The 14,791-nt window shown below is 58.5% G+C and overlaps 3 protein-coding genes across 3 annotated transcripts in view; 1 reads left to right on the forward strand and 2 right to left on the reverse strand.

Annotated features, from left to right (window-relative positions):
- Positions 1 to 1,868: 1,868 nt before the first annotated feature.
- Positions 1,869 to 7,477, reverse strand: ENH_00047420 (hypothetical protein, conserved; the record flags this gene model as incomplete). Its single annotated transcript, XM_013585569.1, has 6 exons — positions 1,869 to 2,935; positions 3,193 to 3,553; positions 3,987 to 4,132; positions 5,574 to 6,204; positions 6,261 to 6,302; positions 6,641 to 7,477. The coding sequence occupies 6 exons, from the start codon at positions 7,475 to 7,477 to the stop codon at positions 1,869 to 1,871; spliced, it is 3,084 nt and encodes a 1,027-aa protein (XP_013441023.1).
- Positions 7,478 to 9,266: 1,789 nt separating this feature from the next.
- ENH_00047430 (10 kDa chaperonin, putative) lies at positions 9,267 to 12,100 on the reverse strand (the record flags this gene model as incomplete). The annotated part of the gene is made up of 9 exons (XM_013585570.1): positions 9,267 to 9,383; positions 9,596 to 9,724; positions 9,873 to 9,986; positions 10,218 to 10,284; positions 10,821 to 10,888; positions 11,179 to 11,351; positions 11,462 to 11,528; positions 11,673 to 11,760; positions 11,943 to 12,100. 9 exons carry the CDS (start codon positions 12,098 to 12,100, stop codon positions 9,267 to 9,269), a joined length of 981 nt encoding a protein of 326 aa, XP_013441024.1.
- Positions 12,101 to 12,552: 452 nt separating this feature from the next.
- Positions 12,553 to 14,791, forward strand: part of ENH_00047440 (Sodium/hydrogen exchanger, related) — a gene marked incomplete at both ends in the record, with an annotated part of 3,912 nt that continues 1,673 nt past the window's right edge. The window contains 3 exons of the mRNA XM_013585571.1: positions 12,553 to 13,268; positions 13,790 to 13,917; positions 14,459 to 14,592. Of these exons, the coding sequence (XP_013441025.1) occupies positions 12,553 to 13,268; positions 13,790 to 13,917; positions 14,459 to 14,592 (978 nt within the window). The remainder of the gene's footprint in view (positions 13,269 to 13,789; positions 13,918 to 14,458; positions 14,593 to 14,791) is intronic.

A 14,791-nucleotide genomic window follows, 5' to 3' on the forward strand; every position in this document is an offset into this window, starting at 1 on the left:
CAGCGCTGCTCATGTGCTTGCTGCTTCTGCTTTTGCTGCTGCTGCCTTTGCTGCTGCTGCTGCTGCAGTCGCGGGGAGCCAAATGGACTTTGCTGCTTTCCAGACCGCCTTCTTCCAGCTCGCCCTTTTACTTCACGCCCTGGACGCCAGAGTGAGCAGCAGCAGCAGCAGCAGCAGCCACAGCAGCAGCAGCAGCAGCAGCCACAGCAGCAGCAGCAGCAGTGCTGAGGATGAGTGTCTGCGCTCAGACCGCCAGCGAAGAGACTGTGGGGCGCTGCCTCTCTCGCGTTCTTTCTCACTGTCTCCTTGACGACCCCAGGGCCTTAAGAGACGGGCAAGACCCACCCCCAGCTAGCCAGCTAGCTAGCTAGCTAGCTGCCTGATAGCTAGCCAGCTGCCTCGGTAGCTAGCCAGATAGCTAGCCAGCTAGCTGCCCGAATAGACAGCCAGGTAGCTGCCTTGGTAGCTAGCCAGCCAGCTGACCCGATAACTAGCCAGCTAGCTGCCACAATAGCCAGCGAACTAGCCAGCTAGTTGCCCTAGTAGCCAGCCAGTTAGCTGCCCCGACAGCTAGCCAGCTAGCTAGTCAGCTAGCTAGCCAGCTAGCTAGTCAGCTGCATCGGCCCCCCTCCCTCCTCTAGCTGACTGTTGCTGAGCTAGCTATGCAGCTAGCTGAGTGTCCTGCTGACCAGCCAGCCCACCCACAACTAGCTAGCTAGCTAGCTAGCTAGCTGGGTCGCTAGTTAGGCAGCTAGCTATTTATTTGGCTAACTTGTTAGCTAGCTAGCTAGTGCGGTAGCCAGCCGCTGCTAGGGTGTTTGGTTAGCTGCGGTGAGCACTTAGCAGCAGCAAGCGCAGCAGCAAAGGCAGCAGGAAATACAGCAGCAAACGCAGCAGCAGCAAAAGTTGCTGCGGCTTGTTGCTGCTTTTGTGTCTCTTCTCTCAGGCTGCATGCATTTCAGTCCACCGGCAGGCAGCTGCCGCCCCTTCTTATAGAAGAGGCAGACAGCGCCCCAGCTAGCTACACAGCCCCTTTAGCTAGCTAGGCTGCGGCCGCAGCTAGCTGTGTAGCTAGCTGTGTAGCTAGCTGTGCAGGTAGCTGCGCAGCTAGCTGCGGCACGCCTGCAGCTAGCTGCTGCAGCTAGCCACCCTCGCCGTTTCGCTGGCTAAGCAGCAGCTGCTGCTGCTGCCGCTGCTGCTGCCCCACAAGCAGGTAGTCGGGCCCCACTTTGGGTTGGCCGCCCAGCTAGCTAGCCTCCGCGCCGCCCGGCCAGCTAGCCACCCTCCTGCTCCGCTAGCCGCTAGCTAGCCAGCGCGCCCACAAGCTAGCCGCCCAGCTAGCTAGCCAGCTAGCTAGCCAGCTAGCTAGCCAGCCAGCTGCCTAGCTGCATGGCTAGCTAGCCAGCTAGCTAGCCATGCAGTTAGACAGCTAGCTAGCCAGCTAGCTAGGCACGCAGCTGGACAGCTAGCTAGCCAGCTAGCTAGCCACGCAGCTGGACAGCTAACTAGCCAGCAAGCTGGCTAGCTAGCCATGCAGCTAGCCGAATAGCCGTTTGCTGCCGAGCTGGGGCGCCGGGCAGCCAGCAGCTGCTGCTTCACTCAGCAGCTTTAAAAATAACTCCTTTCTGCTTTCTAGTTCAGAAGCAAAAACAAAAATCTCAAAACCCCACAGAGCTGCAGAAGCAAAAACAAAAATCTCAAAACCCCACAGAGCTGCTGCTGCTGCTGCCGCTGCTGCTGCTGCTGCCGCTGCTGCTGCTGCGTTCAGCGGGGCTAGCGGCCGTCTGTCGCGTCATTTTCAATAGCGGCAAGTGGTGCAGCAGCTGCTGCTGCTGCAGCAGGTGCTGCTGCAGCAGCTGCAGCAGCAACTAGCAGTCTGCTGCTGCAGCAAACGAGTAGCGGCAGGGCCCCCAGACCCGCTGCCGCTGCTTCGTGACATAGGGCCAAGCCACTGCAGCATTTTCTTCAGGAATTTGCTGACATTCCCATTCATCTGCTGCTGCTGCTGCTTCTGCTGCTGCTGCTGCTTCTGCTTCCGCTGCTGCTGCTGCCGCCACCGCGGCGGTGTCGGCTGCTGCTGCCTGTGCTGCTGCTGCTGCTTTCATTTCGGCTGCAGCTGCCTCTGTGGATGCTGTTGTCATTTCAGCTGCTGCTGCTTCCGCTGATGCTGCTTCCGCTGCTGCTGCTTCCGCTGCTGCTGCTTCCGCTGCTGCTGCTTCCGCTGCTGCTTCTTCCGCTGCTGCTGCTTCCGCTGCTGCTGCTTCCTCGGCTGCTCTTTCTGGCTGCAGCACTGTTTCAGCTTCAGTCTTCACTGCTGCTGCTTTTCCGGCTGCTGCTGCTTCTTCCGCTGCTGCTGCAGCGGAGGCTTCCGTTCCCGCTGCTGCTGACATTTCCGCTGCTGCTTCAGCTGCTGCTGCTGCGACTGCTGCTGCTGCTACCTCTGCCCCACCTGCTTCCTGTGCTGTTTCAGTTGCTGCTGCATTTTTTGCCGCTGCAGTTGTTTCCACAAACGCTGCCGCGTCTGCTGCCGCTTCTGCTGCTGCTGCTGCTGCATGTGCTGGTGCTGCTGCTTCTGCCGCAGCAGCTGTTGTTGCTGCTTCTGCTGCGACAGCGGCAGCTGCTGCTGCTGCTGCTCCTGTCTTGAGACTACAGGCTGACAAAGGAGTGCTTGGGGCGCCAGAAGCAGCAGCAGCAGCAGCATCGAGCAGTTCATCTGCTGCAGCCGGAGGGGTGACAGTGGTGGAACTGCTGCTGCTGCTGCAGTTGCTGCAGCAGCCGCTGCGGCAGCTGGTGGCGCTGCTGCTGGCGCCGCTGCAGCAGCTGCAGCTGCAGCTGCTGCTGCTGCACCTGCTGCTGCTGCTGCTCGGACCCCACAAAGCGGCCCTCAAAACAGCAGAAGAAGAGAAAGGAGCAGCAGCATCACTTGTGGGGGGAACTGCAGCAAGAGATTCCTCCAAAGACTGCAGCGGGAGGGGCCCCCTAGGGGAGAGGGGCCCCACTTCCCATTTGCTGCTGATGCTGCTGCTACTGGTCTCCCTTTGCTGGCGGCTCTCTCTGTCTCTCTCGTAATTATCCTATCTTTTTAATCTTATCTCTTTACTTTTATTTTTTGAATTTTATTGTTTTCAATGAGATATATCTAATATCTTTTGCTGCAGCAGTTTGGCCTTAGCCGCTGTCTACCCCACTTACCCGTTTGCTGCAGCAGTGCCCCCTGGGGGCCCCCCAGGGGGCCCCCAAAAGAGGCCCCCGAATCCCCTGTGGGGGCCCCCAAGGGCCCCCAGGGCCCAGGGGGGCCCCCCGGCTGTGCTGCTGCTAACTCCGCCTGCAGCTCCTGCAGCAGCAGCCGCACTGCTGCTTCCTTCTGGGGGTCCAGGCCCGTCACAGGGGAGGGAGGAGGGGCCTCGGGGGGCCCCCTTGCAGCAGCCTTCCACGTGGGTTCATGGGCTGCCATGGGCTGCTGCTGCTGCTGCTGCTGCTGCTGTCGGCTGATGTGTGGCGTTGCTGCTGCCGGAGCTGCTGCTGCTGCGGAAATGATGGCAGAGGAGGCCCCCTGAAGAATAAAAGCCGCAAAGTCTAGTTCTTAGGCCTAAAGGGGCCCCGATAACGAAACCCTAAACCCTAAACCCTAAACCCTAGGCGGCAGCTGCCAGCGGTTGGTGATAGGAGCCAGGCAGCGGCGAGGCGCTACCCAGGAGCCCCCGCCGTAACAACTGAAACAAAAGTTTAATAAATGAAAAACAGCAAATGTAATAAGAATAAGAAAGAAATGCGGCTGCGAAGTCCAGGGAAGCTGCAAGACACATCAGCTCAGGCGTGGCGGCTCCTGCTGCAGCAGCACAGACCCGCAGCAGCAGCAGCACCAGCAGCACTTTTGGCTGTCTTCTCCCTCGGCAGGACTGAAACTTTATTCTTTTTAATTTCAATTATGAACTTCCACGCAGAAGCCGCTGGAGTTGCTGCGACGGCTCCAGCACGGCTCCGACCAGCCCAATCTGCTGCTGCTGCTGCTGCTGCTGCTGCTGCTGTGGCGAGAAACCGAACAGTGTATAGACAGCTCCGCGGCGTTTGCTGCTGCTACAGACACGCAGTTTAAATAGGGAGAAGAAGACAGGCCACAGGACGCGGACCACTGGTCAGCCAAAGCAGCAGCAGCAGCAACAACAGCCAGGCAAGGTGACTAGACGGTGTCTTCACCTCGGCTCTGCTGCTGCTGCAGCGGGAAAACTTGAGGCAGCAAACAGCAGCAGAGTCCTCATTGCTGTCATTTCTGCTGCTGCACTGCCTCTGAGATGGCCTGTGGGCATCGTCAGCAAGCCTCAGCTCCAAACACCTCCAACTTTTGCTGCTGCTGCTGCTGTTGCTGCTGCTGCTGCTGCAGCAGCAGCACTCCGCAATAACTAGTAAATGAGAGGCAAACCGCCGCATTAGGCTGCTGCTTCAAAAGCAGCAATAGTCTGGAGCAGCCTCAAAGCTGCTGCCCTTTGCTGCTGCAGCGCTTGAGGTGTTGCTGCTGCGTAGTGTACTAAACCCTAAACCCTAAACCCTAAGGGCTAGCAACTCTATCCCAACGTCATGCCCTGGACGCTAAACCCTACGTGCCTCTCTGGAAACCCTAAACCCTAAACCCTCGGCCCCGACAGGCTGTAAACCCTAAACCCTCGTCTGCGTCTTCTCTGCAAATTGAGTGTAGAGCTGTTTGTTCTAAAACCACCGGGTGTACGTACACCCGAGAACGGCACGGCGAACTGCCCCAAAGAAGGGCTTTCAGGGTTTAGGGTTTAGGGTTTAGGGTTTAGACACCTGCTGCTGGCTGGCTACGCTGTGTACGTACACTGCAGCAGCACAACACGGACAGCGCAGCACATGCCCATTTGCCCTCATGAATAAAACAAAGAAGCTGCTGCTGCTGCTCCTTCATTGCCACAAACACGCCACCGTGCTGCTGCTGCTGCTGCTGCTGCTGTTGCTGCTGCGGCTTTTGTGCCGCTGTGTCCTCAGTGACGCTGCTGCAGCTCCGCAAGAAGTGCAGCAAGGAACAAACTGGCAGCAGCAGCAGCTGCTGCTCTTGTGCAGCCACCAGCTGGCAGCAGCGCTGCAAGTGCAGCAGCACCAACAAGCAAGAAGGCCGCCACTGCTGCTGCAGCAGCAGCAGCAGCAGCAGCAAAACAAACAACCCTTTGTTTGCTGGCGCCTGCCCCGTTCCTGCTCCTGAATCTGCTGCCGCATTTGCGGCCTTCTTGATATAAAACATTCAGCAGCTTCTCGAGCAGCTCCTGCTGCAGCAACTGCTGCTGCAGCACTTCCATTGCAGCAGCAGCTCATTCTTTGGCTGCTGCGGCAACGACTGAGCGGGCGCTGCAGCACCTGCTGCAGCGCCTGCTGCTGCACCTGTTTCAGCACCCGCTGCAGCACCGCTGCAGCAGCTGCTCCAGCAGCAGCACGTGCTGCAGCACCTGCTGCAGCAGCTGCTGCAGCACGTGCTGCAGCAGCAGCAGCAAGGGCGCTGGCCGATCAGCGTTTCCAAATGGTGGGGACCCAGGAGGCGAATCCCGGAGCTGGGGTGTACGTACACCTCGTGTAGACTTCGAGCTGCAGCTCCCCGCCGAAAAAGAAAGACTCTTTGAGGCAGTTTTCGGAAATTGGAGAAAGTCTAACAGCAGGTTTTGAGGCCCCGCTGCTGCTGCTGCTGCTGCTGCTGCTGCACTGGTTGAAGGGCAGCCGCAAGTAGGAGAGGAAGCCCCAGCTGCTGCTGGCGGCGCTGCCGGCGGCGCTGCCGGCGTCCCCCGGTGCTGCAGCAGCAGCAGCAGCAGCAGCAGCAGCTTCTTCCTGCTGCTGCTGCAGCGCAGCACAAAAAGGATCTGCACTGTTGTAAAACCTGTTGAGGTAAAACAAAGGGTTTTTGGGGGATGGCACAGAAAGCAGCCCGAGAGGTCTGTCAACGAATGGCAGCAGCTGCTGCAGCGGGACTGTGGGCTTTGCTGCTGCTGCTGCTCCCGCTGCTGCTGCTGCTGCTGCTGCTGCTGGCGCTGCTGTTATCTCCGCGTAAGGCTCCCAATCTGCAGCAGCTCCAGCGGGCTTTTCTCGAACTTCTTTAAACCAATAAATTCGAACTCGAAGTTCAGGAAAAGACAAATGATCAGCAGCAGCAGAAGTGTCCAGAGTTATCAGTCCGTAGGGGGAGTTCACCGCCTGCTCTTCAAACTGCGCGCCCAAACCCCAAACCCTAAACCCTAAACCCTAAACCCTAGGCCCTAAACCCTCAGCCATGCACACTCAATTCGAGCCCACAAGCCTACGCCCTGAACAAAAAACCCTAAACCCTAAACCCTAAACCCTAAACCCCAGAACCCAAACGCTGCACCCAAGCCCTAAACCCTTGTCCCTGCATTCTAGACTCTGAATGATAAGCCAAAGTCCCCAACCCCCCAGCGTGAACCCCAAACCCTAGACCCTAAACCCTAAACCCTAAACCCTAGAATCTGAGTTTTAAACCCTAGAGTCCAGCGTATGACTGCAGCAGCTCAACTGCCCGGTTCTTCACCTCGCCCCTCTTTGCTCTGCCCCGCGCACAGCGCGTAGCGCCTAGGGTTTAGGGTTTAGGGTTTAGGGTTTAGGGTTTAGGGTTTAGGGTTTGGACCTTGGGCTTGGCCTTGGTGGCTGCGAGCCAGGCAAGCAGGGCCTGGGGCAAGTAGGCCTGGGGCCGCAGCAGCTCGTTGCTGGGGTCGAAGATGCTGCAAGCTTCTCGAACTTTCTTTTTATCTTTTTCGGAAATTAAAAGATTTATTTCTTTATCTTCTCGCAGCAAACTGTGGCGGCTGAGAGACCCCACAAGTGTGGGGCCCCCCAGGGCCCACTGGACTTGCTTCAGCTGCAGGGCCTTCGCGAGGCTTTCGAAGAAGGCCATCAGCCCGTCGTGCTGCTGCAGCGTCAGCGGCGCTGCTGCTGCTGCTGCTGCTGCTGCTGCTGCTGCGCCGCGGCGCTGCGCGCCCCACAGGTCCTGCAGCAGCTCCCGCCGCCCCGCACTCGCCAGACTCATCAGGGCCCCCTGTACGTACACCCGGGGGGCCCCCTGGAGGGCCCCACAGCGGGCCCTGTCTTCGGGGGAGGTGAGGAGGGGCCCCTGGTGGCGCAGCTGCTGCAGCTGCTGCAGCAGCGGCAGGGTCACCTGCCGCCACAGCAGCAGCAGCAGCCCCACAAGGGCCACGGACAGCAGCAGGCAGTAGCGCTGCAGCAGCTGGCGGCTGTAGAGCCGCTTCAGGCGCAGGAAACGCAGCCCGTGGTAGCCCCGCAGCCCTGCTGCTGCGCTGCTGCTGCTGCTGCTCGGCAGCAGCATTGTATAAGTTGCTTTGGACTTCCGAGGGGCCTCTGGATGTTTGTTGTGGCTGCTGCCGGCCATGAGGGGAATTTCGCCCACAGTTAGCGGCCGGGCGAACCCGGGGGGGACCCGCGAGGCCGCAGACGGAGACGGCTGCATCTTGCTGCTGCTGCTGCTGCTGCTGCTGCTGCTGCTGCTGCAGTTGTTGTTGCTGCTGCCACCGCTACCGAGGAAAACCAGAAGACGGAAATCAAAGAAAGGAAACTGGGATAATGAAACTGTTGGTGAAGTTCGGACAGAAAGTCTGTGCTGCTGCGAAACTGGCTGGGGACGCTGCTGGCTTCGTCCCCGCTGCTGCTGCTGCTGCTGCTGCTGCTGCTGGGGAGCTCTTGTTGCACCAGTCAGTCTCCGTATGTGAAGAGAAAGGCAGCTGAAGCCCTCAGAGGCGTCGGCTGCTGCGGGCGCATAGCTTGGGGGCCTCGCTGCTGTTGCTGGCGGTGCCCTTGCTGCTGCTGCTGCTGCTGCTGCTGCAGCTGTTTGCTGCTAGAGTGGCTTCGCTGAGGCCTGCTCTGCTAATTTGAAAAAAGGGGAAAAGACAAGGGGGTAAAAACTGGAAAGGGGAAGACGGAGGACAAAACCAGAGAAGAATCGACGCCGCCGGAAGCAGCTGTTGGCAGGCAGCTGCAGCAAGCCGAGACTGAGAGGGAAAGCAGCTGCTGTTTGAGGTGTAGCGACACTTGAAAGAAATAATAATTGAAATTTGAAAACGGAAGATAAATGTGGAAGCGCAGAAGGCCGCAATTACACACCGGCACAGCATCGCTCCTGCTGCTGCTGCTGCTGCTGCTGCTGCTGGTTGGGCTCCCGCAGCCCCGAACTAGCCACGGGATTTGCTGCCCTCTCTACAGCACATCGCCAATTTAAAAGTAATAATGAAAATGTTTTATTTAAATTTTTGTTTACAGAAAAATAAGCTGCTTTCGTCGCAGTCTGCTGTCTGTACACACTTGCAACAATCGACCGACGGACACGGCGCTCCAGGTCTCGCTGCAGCACGAAGCAGCAGCAGCCATTTGTCTCAATTTAGAGTAAAATATATTCAGTTTTTGTTTATTTAAACTTTCTGATTTTATTTTAATTATTTTGCATTTCAAAACAAATATATGAACTCCTGGAAGTCCTCACGGAGGCGCCCGAACTGCTGCATCGGCAGCGGTCCGGTGCTGCCGTGGACCGCAGCCGTTGTTCTTTTGCCCCTAATAAATAGCTCTATAAAAGCATTTATCTCTTTCCCCTTTTATAGTTAATTTATTTCAAAAAGCCACGAAGTAAACACCCAGAAAAGCAGCACAAACAGCCGCCGCCAGACCCCCCCGCCCTTACTGTATGCAGGCAAGTAAGAACAGCAGCAAGCTAAAGGAAACCTGTCTTCCCGCTGCAGCAGCAGCAGCACACACACCAGCCGCACCAAACAGCTGCTGCAGCAGCAGCTAGTACCTAATTCTAGCCCCAGAAGCAGCAGACAAAATAACTCAGGCAGCAAAGCCAGTCCGTTCCATACCCCAGGGGCCAGGGGGGCCCCCAGAGCCTAAACGGGGGCCCCCAAAGCAGCAGGAACTCTCCTGCTGCTGTGGGGGCCCCTGAGGGGGCCTCGCCTTAATGTTGCTGCTGGCAATGTTAGCTTTTCGGAGGGAGTGAGGGACACAGCTGCTGCTGCACCTGGTGCAGCACCTGCTGCTGCAGGTGCAGCTGCTGCTGCAGGAGCTGCTGCCGCCGCAGCTGCAAAGTCGACTGCTCCTGTTGCTGCTGCAGACTCTGCAGCAGCAGCTGGAGCTACAGCAGCAGCAGCTACAGCAGCAGCTGGAGCTACAGAAGCCGCAACTGGAGCTGCAGCAGCAGCAAATGGCATGCAACAGCAGCAGCAGCAAGAGCCGCGGGCGCTGCGCTGCTACCACTTGGCAGCAATATCAGCAGCTCTGATGAAGGCAAAAGTGTCTTCGCCGATTTTCAGCTGCGAAGACTCTTCGAGATAAGAGGAGTAAACAACTTTGTCTCCCACCGAAACCTACGCAGCAGCAGCAGCAGCAGCAGCAGCAGCAGCAGCAGCAGCAGAGTGTGAACTCAGCAGCAGTCTAAATATCAAACATCCGAAGCCGCGAAAGACACGCATGTGCAGCTGCTGCAGCAGCAAACGGGAAGAAGCGGCGCAGCAGCAGCGCCCCATAGCCAAAACTCAGCAGCAGCAGCAGCAGCAGCAGCAGCAGCAGCAGCACGGACTTCAACTGGGATTCGTGTCTGCTGCTGCGACAGCCTTCCCTCCCCGACAGCCACAACCTCCGCCTGCTGCAGCAGCCGCTGCTGCTGCTGCGAGACCAGCAGCAACCCTCCGGCACTCTTATCTGAAGCCTTCAAGACGCGCACGAACACGCTGCAGCAGCAACAGCAGCAGCAGCAGCAGCAAGTCCGAGCCCGGCAGCAGCAGCACCAGGAAGGCGTCTCTAGTCACGCAGCAGCAGCAGCAGCAGCAGCAACAGCAGCAGCAGCAGCAGCAGACGCACGTGTCTGCCAGCGGCTGCACGTCAGAAGGCTGCAGCACTTCGGGCTGAGAGACCTTGGCCAGCAGCTCCTCGCCGGAGAGCAGCACGCAGTCAGACCCATCGTACTTCAGCTGAGCAGCAGCAGCAGCAGCAGCAGCAGCAGCAGCAGCAGCAACAGCAGCAGGTTGGGGCCAGCACGCTGCGAGTGCGCGTGCTGCTAAGTGTTCCGCAGCAAAGCCAGCAGCAAGGCCTGATGCAACAACACCTGATGCGGCAGCTGCAACAAACAACAGCAGCAACAGCAGCAGCAGCAGCAACAGCAGCAGCAGCAACAGCAGCAACAGCAGCAGCAATGGGCTGACAGTCTCTCCAGAGTGCTTTGGGTAGACAACGATGTCGCCTTCCTTGACTGCGCAAGCAATGCGCTTCCTGCAGCAGCAGCAAACAGCAGCAGCAGCAGCAGCAAAAAATAAACTACAGCCAGCTCTTGCGGCTGTTGTTGCGATGGGGCTTTTGCTGCTGCAGCAAGGGCTGCTTTGCAGCAGCCCCTACACACGACAGCCCTGCAGCAGCAGCAGCAGCATGTTGCCCTTTCTCTGCAGCACAGAGAAGGCCTTGCTGCAGCAGCAGCAGCAGCAACTGCAGCAAAAAGCCCCGGGCTGTTTATCTCCCGCCCAATACCATACCAGCGACACCCACAACGCGTGTGTCACGCTCAGCCGCGGCGGTGCAGCAGCAGCAGCAGCACGAGCAGCAGCAGCAGCAGCACGAGCAGCAGCAGCACGAGCAGCAGCAGTAGTGGGGCAGCAGAAGCAGCAGCTGGGAAGAAGCAGCAGCAGCGACACGTTGCGCGGCACAGTGCGCAGCTGCAGCACATAGGCAGAGCAGAAGGAGCAGCAGCAGCAAGAGCAGCAGCAACAGGATCAGGAGGAACAGCAGCAGCAGCAACAGCAGCAGCAGCAGACCCGGTCTCTTGCTGCAGCTCTCCAGGGCCTGTAGCAAGCACGCGGCCGAGCACTTTCTCTTTACGGGACTGCAGCAAAACAGCAGCCGCACAGGAGACTTACACTGCAGCAGCAGCAGCAGCAGCAGCAGCAGCCTCTTCCCACACAGACACAGCAGCAGCAGCAGCAGCAGCAGCCTCTTCTCACACAGACACAGCAGCAGCAGCAAGCTGAAGGACAGAAACGCAACAATCAACAACAACGCAAGCACAGCAGCAGCAGCGAAGACGCAGCAAGCAACCGGCAAGAGAACTGAGCAGCAGCAGCACAGCAGCAGCGCAACAGCAGCAGCAGCGCAGCAGCAGCAGCAAAGTCCCACTTCCGTGGGCAGCAGCAGCCCCCCCTTTGTCTTCACGTCGGCCTCCAGCTTCTGCAGCAGCACCATTCCCCTTAAAGGCTGCAGCGGCCCCGAGATGGACTCGCCGTCAAGCCAGTGCTGGCTGCTGCTGCTGCTGCTGCTGCTGCTGCTGCTGCTGGCTGCTGCAGCGCTGGCTGCAGCACAGCGTCCGCAGACACAACACAAACTGCTCAGGCCCCCACCCGCACGGATTGCTGCTGCTGCTGCTGCTGCCACCGCTGCTGCTGCTGCTGCTGCTGCTTACCTGCGGCTGTGTAAGAAGGAGCGTGGGGCCGCACGGCTTCAGCAGCGGAGGACAGCGGCGTCACACTCTGCAGCAGCAGCAGCAGCAGCAGCAGCAACTTAGTTAGGCGCCAGTAGAGGCTGGACTGCGCAGACAACAGCAGCGAAAAGACGCAGCAGCAGCAGCAGAAAGAGCAGCAGCGACAGATGCAGCAGCAGCAACAGAGCCTCACCCGCAAGACCTGAGTCGTTTGGGAGAAAGCAAAAGCTGCTGCTTGTTGAGTTGCTGCTGCTGCTGCTGCTGCCAGCAGCAGCGCCACCCTACATTGTCGAGACACCATCTTGGGCGCTAAACCCTAAGCCCTAAACCCTAAACCCTAGACCTCGAGGGACACGCAAGGCTTGTCCGTGGAAAGCGAATAACGGCCCTCCTTTCCCTACAGAAACCCTAAACCCTAAACCCTAAACCCTAAAGCCTCAGGTCAAGCCTGCAGACACCCCACGTCGATGTCGGCAGCAACGGGGTGGTCGCAGCAGCAGCAGCAGCAGCAGCAGAGGCAGCAACAGCAGCAGCAACCGGCTTGTCTGCTTTATTATTTTCTGCAGAAGTCCCAAAGACAAAATTAGAAGCTGCAAAGATCTCTGATCGCCAGCCCCACATGCTGGCAGCTCTGCTGCTGCTGCTGCTGCTGCTGCTGCTGGAGTTGTTGCAGCGGCTGCTGCTCTGGGGGCCCCACCAGCAGCAACACGCCTTGGCAAGGGGCCCCTGTCTGCTGCAGCAGCAACAAGCCAGATAAAGCATCTTTGGTGCTGCTGCCATTACTGAATTAATAATACATTTTTTAGTCATTGGTGCTGTAGACACAGCAGCATCAGCAGCAGGAGCAGCAGCAGCTGCAGCAGCAGCAACTTGAGTATATCAGGGGCTCACTGCCGACGCTGCTGGCTCCAGGTCAACGCGGCGAAAGACGCTAAACCCTAAACCCTAAACCCTAAACCCCAATCGCTCTTTTCTTATTACCAGACCGGCTTCCGTAGGCTCCTCGTTTTCCCACCCAGTCGCAGCAGCAGCAGCAGCAGCGGCAGCAGCAGCTGCTGCTGCTGCTGTTGACCATGGCTACCACAGTGCTGCTGCTAGTTCTGCTGCTGCTTAAAGCCCCTAATGAGCTTCTGGCCTCTTCGGGGTCAGATACGGTGGCACCTCCCAGTGCAGCAGCAGCAGCAACAACAGCAGCAGCAGCAGCAGCAGCAGCAGCAGCACAAACGACAGCACGTTTAGCCTTAGCGCTGCCGCCGCGGCGTCTAGATTACGCCGAAGCGCCAAGTAACAGCAACAGCGACGAAACCAGCAGCAGCAGCAACAGCAGCAGCAGCAGCAGCAGCAGCAGTAGTAGCAGCAACGGGGGCACTGAGGGTAGCCGGAGCAGCAGCAGCACAGACGATAATGCGGGCACACGTGGCAGCAGCGAAAATGATGACAGCAGCAGCAGCAGCAGCAGCAACAGCAGCAACGGCAGCAGCAGCAGCAGCTGGGAAGGCGAGGCTGGGGACATCCTCAGCAGCAGCGAGAAGGAGGTGGTTATGTCCGTTGGTTTGCTGCTGCTGCTGCTGGTTGTTGCTGCTGCTTTGTTTATATCTCTTGCTGCTAGGCGCATGCAGCAGCTGCTGCTGCAGGTCCCTTTGGTGGCTACACTCCTCGGCGTGTTGCTGGGGGCGCTGCTGCAGCAGCAGCAGCAGCAGCAGCGCAGCAGCAGCAGCTTCAGAAGCATTTTGGCTCTCAAGGAAGAAGTCTTCTTTGTGCTTCTTCTCCCTCCAATTGTTTTCCAGGGGTAACTTCTAAACCCTAGACCCTAAACCCTAAACCCTAAACCCTAAAACACAGTTCTTCAGGCCTAGCAGCAAAGCCGCGAACCCCGGAGCTGCACAGCAAACCCTAAACCCTAGTTTGGTCAGAGTCAGATTTCCAAGCACTAAACCCTAAACCCTAAACCCTAAACCCTAAGCTGTTGAACTCTGGGCCCTAAGTTCAATCTTACAAACCCTTATCTTTTCCCCAAACCCTAAACCCTAGCTGCCGGCCTTACAGCTGCAAAGCCCCGTAAAGACTGACGGCTCATGAACTGTGCTATGGGCCCCGTGAGGGTTTAGGGTTTAGGGTTTAGGGTTTAGGGTTTAGGGTTTAGGGTCCATTACCAGGTGCCAGTGCCTAGTATTAAAGCATTTGTGTCTAGTTCTTGCTGCCTAGGCTTTCGAGCTCAGCGTCTAGGGTTTAAGGCCCAGGGTTTAGGGTGCACTGAGGGTTTAGGGTTTAGGGTTTAGGGTTTAGGGTTTAGGGTTTGCTGCGCGTCAGGGGTTTGGAGCTGGTGCAGCGGCCCTTTGGCTGCGTCTTTGCGGAAAACTTCGGAGGCGTTTTGTGGCTGGCTTTGGGCGCCACTGTCTGCAGCACTTTGCTCATTGGCACCCACATGCTGGGCGCAGGTCTGCTGCTGCTGCTGCTGCTGCTGCTGCTGCTGCTGCTGCTGCTGCTGTTGGCGCTGCTGCTGCTGCTGCTGTTGGCGCTGCTGCTGCTGGTGCTGGTGCTGGTGCTGCTGGTGATCCGGATGATGGTGATGCTGATGCTGCTGCCGATGATGGTGCTGCTGCTGCTGCTGATGTTGATGTTGATTATGGTGCTGCTGATGGTGATGGTGCTGCTGCTGCTCCTGGCGCTGCTGATGGTGCTGCTGCTGCTGCTGGTTGTGGTGCTGCAGCTACTCAGGATCGTAGTCTGGGTGTGCCTGTGCCGGCGTTGCGTTGCTGCTGCTGCTGCTGCTGCCGCTGCTGCTGCTGCTGCTGTTTCGTGCGAGCGTTGCTGCTGGTGGTGCGGCCTGCCTGCTGCGGCTGCTGCTTCTGCTTTTGCCGCTGCAGCAGCCGCTTCTGCTGCTTCTGGCTGCTCAGCTCGCGCGCCGCGCGTGCTCGCTCGCCGCTGCTGCACCTTCTGCTGCTGCTGCTGCTGCTGCTGCTGCTGCTGCTGCTGCAGGTTTGCTGCTGCCAGGCGTGTCTTTCAGCCCCCGCCGGGCCTTCGCCGTGGGCGCTCTGATCTCTTCAACAGACCCTGTGGCGGTTTTGAGTGCCTTCAGAGACCTGCGGGCCAAAATGCTCATACACGTCCTCGTAAACCCTAAACCCTAAACCCTAAACCCTAAACCCTAAACTCGAGACCCTAGCACGCTTGGGAGCGGGCCGTACCCGAACCCCGCCGTTCCCAAGCTGCACGCCCGCTTAGTAGCTAAAACTGCGGCCGCAGCAGCAGCAGCAGCAGCAGCAGCAGCCACAGCAGCAGCAGCAGCAGCAGCAGCAGCAGCCACAGCAG

The sequence above is a fragment of the Eimeria necatrix genome, genomic scaffold (genome assembly GCF_000499385.1).
Source record: "Eimeria necatrix Houghton genomic scaffold, Enh_scaff363, whole genome shotgun sequence".
Classification (NCBI taxonomy): Eukaryota; Apicomplexa; class Conoidasida; order Eucoccidiorida; family Eimeriidae; genus Eimeria; species Eimeria necatrix.